Below are 7,137 nucleotides of genomic sequence, written 5' to 3'. Positions count from 1 at the left end.
TTTAAGCATCTAGCATTGTACAAGGCCTTACCTTCCACTTACGATCTCTTGGCTTAGCACACCTTGGTTTCTCCTTTATTGATGGTCTTCAATGGTAGTCCTTTTGGACATTTATCTTTTTGGGCCAGGACTCCTCGAGGAACCGTATCATGAGTTCGGTTGACTTGCTTGGGCCGTGAGTGCTGTGAGGAAGGGTCCAAATTGGCATATCACCAACGGACCGTGAAACTTATCACGCACATGACACAATGTCCGACCCAACTGCCCATTAGGGAATCGACACAAAACTCGTGTTGGATTCCACCTTACTACCATAGTACCTTGTCATATATTTAGTATTTATCAAAAATTTAATTGACACCACCGTATACCAAGCAGTACAAAAGGCCTCGCCCCTTACCCCTCGATGTTGCCTCAAACCTAGCCTCTCCCCTCAAGCCTCGTAGCAAACTTTCCCTTCTCTATGTAGTACCTCCATCTCGTGCCTATTCACAACATCACCTCCACTACTGTCGAAGTTGTAGTGAACTCACTTCTTCATCGAATTTTCATAGGATCCACTCTCTTAGTTTATTATGTCAGTGCTAAGTAGGTCAACCTACAACCATGGTCGTGAGCGCGGGGTGGACGACGACATGGCAGATAGTCACGGGAATTTGATTAATGAGTTCATGGAGGATCAACTCGGCGATGATTAGGTCTTTGAGTTTAAGATGGCTAATTCCATGGCGGATCAGATCAATGATGAACATATTATGGAGTTAAAGGACACTGCCTCTAGTCTCTTCGACAACCACAAACTCGGTGAGTTCTCTCCTATTTTTTCATCTTTGTATGCATACAATCTTTATTGTGATGGCCTTTCATAGAGGCGTTGAATAGTAAATTCGATGATGATGAATAAGTGAAATAGGTCTGTCATAGAGGGTTTTCTAGAGCACTAGAAAACCTATTAAATCCAATTCTTGCATTTTATGGTCTCCACCCATTATTTTCAATCTTTTAAAACTTGGAATGTCGATGTTGACGATACAACCAATTGCATTGGCGATCCATTGGGTGAGATCATGTCGTGCCTTCCTTCATCCATTTCGAGTCATGAAATCTCGGATTCACTCTCTTGCTCCCTAGACAAAATGTGATGAGGAGCTGATCCCTTGGTGAATTCCACTAAGATCCTAGTTCTATCCCTAGCATCGACCTTCTTGTGACCGAAGGGGGACTAGAACCATGTATCTCTTCTTGCAAGTATAGGGAGGAATCGTTAGGTTTTGTCTTGTAGCATGAAAGCAGTTAGGGTGTATCATAATTTTTCCTCAGTTCTTCCTCACAATAATGATGTTGAAGATCTGGTTGCCTCCTCGGCTCGTTGTCTACTCTAGGCGACGAGATTTTTTTCCTGTTTGTTGATGGATTTTTTGCCCTCTAAGAGACTAGCAAGTGAGAAAAATCAATCATGGATTTGGATATGGGGTGGTGGTTTAAAGACGATGGATCTAGTAATATTCCACTATCTCATCCACGAGATGCGATGGATCCCGATCCAGGTTAATATGGATTGTTTCCTGACAAGTGTGTCATAGTGACACGTGCATCGTTTCTTTTGGTGTGTCTATTCTTGGTCTCCCAAAGCCTCGTTGGTGATGGTACTTCCATAATTTTGGCAATGGTGGAGGCTTCGCTTCTCTTCCAGTGAGCACCTCAACAAAGACCAAGGTTGGTGGTAGTAGTAGGATTTGGTGTGTGAAAGGACCCAAGGCCCCTAACTGTATTTTTCCTTGGACATTTTCCTGTAGAATTTCTGCTACCCTTGTCTTCTCCCAGCCTATTTAGCAATTTTTAGTGTGTTCTTACCTATACTGTGTATTTTAGTCAATGAAGATGCAATGACTATGAAAAAATCTGATCATTTGGAACCCAAACCATTTCATCTCGAACATTGGCGCGAGTGCACACTTCCCAAACCCCTCCAACCTATCCTTACCATTGTATATCCAAAGATGGTTCATTTGAAAAGCTCAGTAGACTCAAACACATGGATCCATTGAAATCCAAAGATGGCACAACCATGAATGCAAATCCAAAGATGGGATCGTAAGAAATGAAAACCCAAACACAATATGGCATTCACCCGCAAAAAAGACAATATGAAATTAAATGAAAGTCCAAAGATGAGATAATAGTAGATAAAAACATTAAGTAAAAAAATCAAAATATGGCATAACATTAAATGAAATTCCATAGATGGCACAACATTAAATGAAATTACATAGATGGCATAACATTAAGTAGAAAATCAAAATATGGCATATCAATAAATAATATCCAAAGATGGCACAACAAAAAATTAAAATAGCAAAAAATTTAAAAAATTCCAAAGATGCCACAAAAATAATTAAGATCCAAATAAATCATAACATTAAATGAAATCCCAAAGATGGCATAGCATGAAATGAAATATATAGATGGCATATCATTAAATGAATTCCAAAGATGGCATGACATTAAATGAAATTTGTAAATGGCATATCATTAAATGAAAATTTATAAATGGCATATCATTAGATGAATTCCAAAATGGCATAACATTATATGCAATTCCATGAATGTAATAACATTAAATGAAAGGTCCAAAATGAAATATGAATAAATAAAAATCTGAATATGACACAACAAAAAGTGAAAATAGAAAGAAAAAATCCAAAGATGGCGTGACAATAAATAAAATCCAAAAATGGCAAAAATTAAAAATTAAAAATGGCAAACATTAAATGGAAACAAAATTAGGCAGAAAAAATAACCACATCATCTGGACACATCCACGATGAACACTCAAGGAAATTGAAAAAAATTCTAAGGATACACGTAGTTGATACATATGTAAGCATCCTGAAAATAAAGTACCACGTAATAGATTCAAAAAAAAATCTTCTCAGAAATAATGCACTATGCCCCCTGGACTATGTCTTTGTGTACAAAAATCTGAACACTAGGGTTTATTATTATGATTACTATAAAAAAAATCTTCTCAGAAATTATAAACCCTAGTGTCAAGACCACAAGAGTGATGAAAGATTATTATGAGTAGTTCATGTGAATTCTATGTGTTTGTAGGGTCTTCCTTGAAAACTCATCCCGCCCCCTCCCCTATATAAGCAATGGGACTGTGCATATTCTTTTCTCCATTCTGAATCCTCTTGTGGCTCTTCTTTTGTTGTAGATTTCCATTTAAAAAAAATCTTTGAAGTCAATCTTCTTGAATAGGTTTGTTCAATTTTTGAGTAGTTTATACGGAAATACATGCGGAATCTGGAGGCTATTCGTTGTGCTAATAGCTAGTATTTCCCGTGTTTTAGTGATGGAGTAGTTTGCTCGGTCACTTGGAGGGGAGTTTTCTGTTTGTTTGCGTGTGTGTTTCTGTTGGTGTTGTTCTTTTGAGGCGAAATGAAAGGAGCCATGTCGTCTGGAGCGGGTGAGACAAAGTATGGTGCAGGCATGAGCAGGAGCCCACTCCAGCCTCAGCTACAACCCATCGTTGGCGCCCGCCTGACCGCTGGCCACCAAGGTGGAGCTTCCTACTCCGCACCACGCCTGTCGGAGCCCGCGGCCGGCACTGCGCACGTGCACGCCATGGGTGTGAGCTCTAAGCCACCCATGAGGAAGCATGGCCGCCCGCGAAAGAACACCCCGGATGGCACCCTGCCGCCAACTATCTTTCCGGCGCCATATCCTACTGGCGCCGCTGCTTTGCTGGCACCTACTCTGCCCTCGAGCTCCACGTTGGGATTGCGCCTAGGCGTTGGGAGCCCCCATGCGCTACCAGCACTGCCATCACCGCTACCACCACTACCACCACCACCACCACCACCACCTGTAGAGCATGGAACACATCAAGTTAAGCAGACGAGGGTATGGCCGCCGAGCTCCATGGCCAGCAAGAAGCAGCGACAGATGGCAGTAGCAGGTATATAGTGTTCTTGCTTGCACTTAGAGCTCATGCCATCATCGCAAGTAGAGTAGCAAAAGGTGCATAGATGGATATGGTGGTATCTTAGTCCTAATACTCGTATATACAAATGACCACCGCAGGCTGACCAGAGTCTGATAAGCATGGAATTATCCATGTCGACTATTCAGTAAGGGTTGCCACCTGTTTGTCATAAAAACAGAGCTTTTTTGCAGATGTATTAAAAATATCATATAGGTGTTATTTCATTGCAATCATTCACATTGTGTTTTTATTCCCTCCAGAAGTATAACCGGAGCTTTGAAATTATATTTGTAGGATGTTACATGTTAGTTTAGTTCAGACCAATGTTATATTCAGTTTGCCAACATTATGTACATTTCACGTTTCTAAACTGAAATGGATTTTTTTTGTAGGGCCTGCTGCGACCGGATTAATTCCTAAGGTTATCACAGTCCAAGGTGGAGAGGTAACTTGTCCCACCCTGATGATGCTCCAATAGACATAGCAGTGCTCTAACAACAATTTATCATAGTATCTAGATACTAGCTATCAAAATATCTAATTGAAATGGTTCCTTTACAAAAGATCTAATAATGGATCCATGGTTTCAGGATGTAACAACAAAAGTCCTCTCCTATTGTGGGAATGGGTTGGCAGTTCATATCTTCTGTGCCAATGGTGTTGTGCGCAATGTGACACTGCGGCAGGCAAATTCTCCTCATGAAAGAGTCGTTTATCAGGTTCGCTCCATTGTTTTAGCTTGGAAACTGTACATTAGAATCCCTTTTTGCTTGTGGGCTTTAGAAATGTATTTAAGGTCCACCAAAACTAGAGAACAATAAGGAAAAATGAAATGTGGGCTAGTAGTTAGATTTTTTAATAATTATTTTCATTACCAGCATATCACAATCAAAACACACCGTTTTGTAGTTCTGGTTTTCTGTAAGGGAAATGTTGTTGTTTGACCTCTAGATATGTTTCCAAATCTGAACAATATCTAATTATGTGCACTCAATGTGCAGGGTTGTTTTCACATCATCTCTTTGTCTGGCTTGTATGTGCCATCGAAAACTAATGGACTGAGCACTCGAAAGGGTGGATTGGGTATTTCCTTTGCCAGTCCCGATGGCCGTGTCTTCGGCGGTGGGTCAGCAGGACCTTTGATTGCAGCTTCACCTATTCAGGTTACCATCTTTCACTGGGAGTAACATGTTTCTACAAGATAAAGATCTTTATATCATAGTTTGTTAATAGCTCTCACTACATGTTGCTCTGTTTGTTGAAGTAGTTAACAGCTATATGTGCTTCCTACATTTGCTGTGAAACCACAATTCTGCCATATAATTTACATTCTATACATATTAATTTAAATCATTATGTGTTTCTCTTTATATGTAGCTTATTTGGAAAATGACACAGCTTTATGAAATACAGATCTAGTGCTAGTGTGAACCTTGTGCTTTGTCTTAATACTTCGATTTTTTTGTTCGCAGGTGGTCATTGGAACGTTTCTAGCCGACTAGAAAAAGGACGAAAAATAGGCTCCAAGAGGTGGTCTGAATGGATCATCAAGTGATTCAGGATGCCCACCAAACTAGAGTGCCACTCAAAGATTCAACACCAGATTCTTTGTTCCAAATAAGAGCCAGCTTAAATTCCAACCTTTTCGCTCCTAGCTTCAAATGGTTACTCTTTTCTAGTATTTCCAAATGCTTTGCTTTTCGCTCCAAATGCTTAGCTTTCCGCTCTTAGCTCGTTCCCAATGCTTAGCTTTCTGCTCCTGGTCATTTAACTTTTCGGTTAATAGCTCGCTCCAAGTGCTTAGGTTTTCTCTACTAGATCCAAATGCTCAGCTTTTTATCCTATCTCCAGCTTAGCTACCCATATGCTTTTGTAATATGATGATACTCTGCGATAATATATTTATGAAATTTTCATATATGGTCATATTGCACACATCTGATCAGTAAAAACGTAATAATGCCACTCTCAAGGGTAACCAGTAGCACAAAACTATGCTACTCTTTATTTGGAACAAAGGAATTTTGCAACATTTGCCAGAACTCTAGATCCCCACGTGGTTAATTCCTCTTCTTTCAAAGGACGCGCAGGTATCATATCACTTGTATGTCTTATGCTTTGTTTGATACATCCAGTTTGCATGTAGAATTAGTTTCCCATCTAAGGAAATCAATCTGTATCTCACACAACTGCTTGAGCAGAGCAATATCTGCTGCTACATAGACTGTCGACCAGTCATGTGTCATTTCATTCATATGCTAGCATATGATCATCAACGTTTCTCCCATTCTCTCTGAAATTGTACGCACGTCAGATCAATATTAGCTGGAGTTTGTGCCTCTGTTGCTGCACAATGTTTAGCTGATGAGTTCCGATGAAATCGTACTGATGCTTAATGCCAACTTCGTCTTCTTCTCTTATTTTCTCTGCGAGAATAGTTGAATCCGTCTTCTAAGCCAACTATACATTTGAGACGCACGCTGGGGGACACAACTTGAAAATAAAGCGAAAAAAGAGATAGAGAGAGAGATAAGCAAAATGTCTGAAGTTATCATGTACATGTAAAAGAACAGTGTAATGTGCAGCGCGCCGCCCCCGGGAGATTAATCTCCTCTCTCAAGGGGCGCGGCACCGGACCGATCAATGATTGGATCGGTTCCATGGTATAGATTAGATCAATTTTGTAATTCCATCCCGTAGTACTTTTAGCTACCCAAATGAGACCAATCGCCGTGTTGGTACAAGCTACACGCGCAACGTCGGTACTGGCCTTCAACCAAGGCTTCGTGGACATTGACTGCGAAATCAACCACGCACGGCGGTCTGCACACTCGACCAGACACGCATGGCGGCGCCAAGATTCGTCCCAGGAGGGCGATCTTCCAAGCCAGACGTCGACATTGGCGAGACGCCACTGGCTGCACCGAGCATTACGTCTGCACCAGCCGCATGCATCAATCACGGGAGGGCTAACCTGTACGAGCCATCGAGCATGCCAGATCGGTGCTCTAGAGCGCCCGAGTCTTCCCAGAGTCGATCCCGCGAGCAGGTCAGATTCCTGTGGCCTCTTCGCGGCTCAATGTCGTACCGGCGGCGCGTGCACGATCCACAGCAGGCGCGCGCCGATCCCATGCGCTGGAGCAGCC

At 41.5% G+C, this 7,137-nt stretch overlaps 1 protein-coding gene across 1 annotated transcript; it reads left to right on the top strand.

Annotated features, from left to right (window-relative positions):
- Window positions 1-3,456: 3,456 nt before the first annotated feature.
- LOC109747788 (AT-hook motif nuclear-localized protein 2-like) lies at window positions 3,457-5,493 on the top strand. The gene is made up of 4 exons (XM_045231322.1): window positions 3,457-3,964; window positions 4,384-4,436; window positions 4,582-4,710; window positions 5,464-5,493. Exons 1-4 carry the CDS (start codon window positions 3,457-3,459, stop codon window positions 5,491-5,493), a joined length of 720 nt encoding a protein of 239 aa, XP_045087257.1.
- Window positions 5,494-7,137: the final 1,644 nt, after the last annotated feature.

This window comes from Aegilops tauschii, chromosome 7, assembly GCF_002575655.3.
Source record: "Aegilops tauschii subsp. strangulata cultivar AL8/78 chromosome 7, Aet v6.0, whole genome shotgun sequence".
In the NCBI taxonomy this organism is placed as follows: Eukaryota; Viridiplantae; Streptophyta; class Magnoliopsida; order Poales; family Poaceae; genus Aegilops; species Aegilops tauschii.
This window is presented reverse-complemented; position numbering and strand designations above follow the sequence as displayed.

Coding starts and splice junctions, on each gene's coding strand:
- LOC109747788 (XM_045231322.1), top strand. CDS start 3,457: ATGTCGTCTGGAGCGGGTGAGACAAAGTATGGTGCAGGCATGAGCAGG. Junction 3,965..4,383: donor GCGACAGATGGCAGTAGCAG/GTATATAGTGTT, acceptor TTTTTTTTGTAG/GGCCTGCTGCGACCGGATTA. Junction 4,711..5,463: donor ATGAAAGAGTCGTTTATCAG/GTTCGCTCCATT, acceptor TTTTGTTCGCAG/GTGGTCATTGGAACGTTTCT.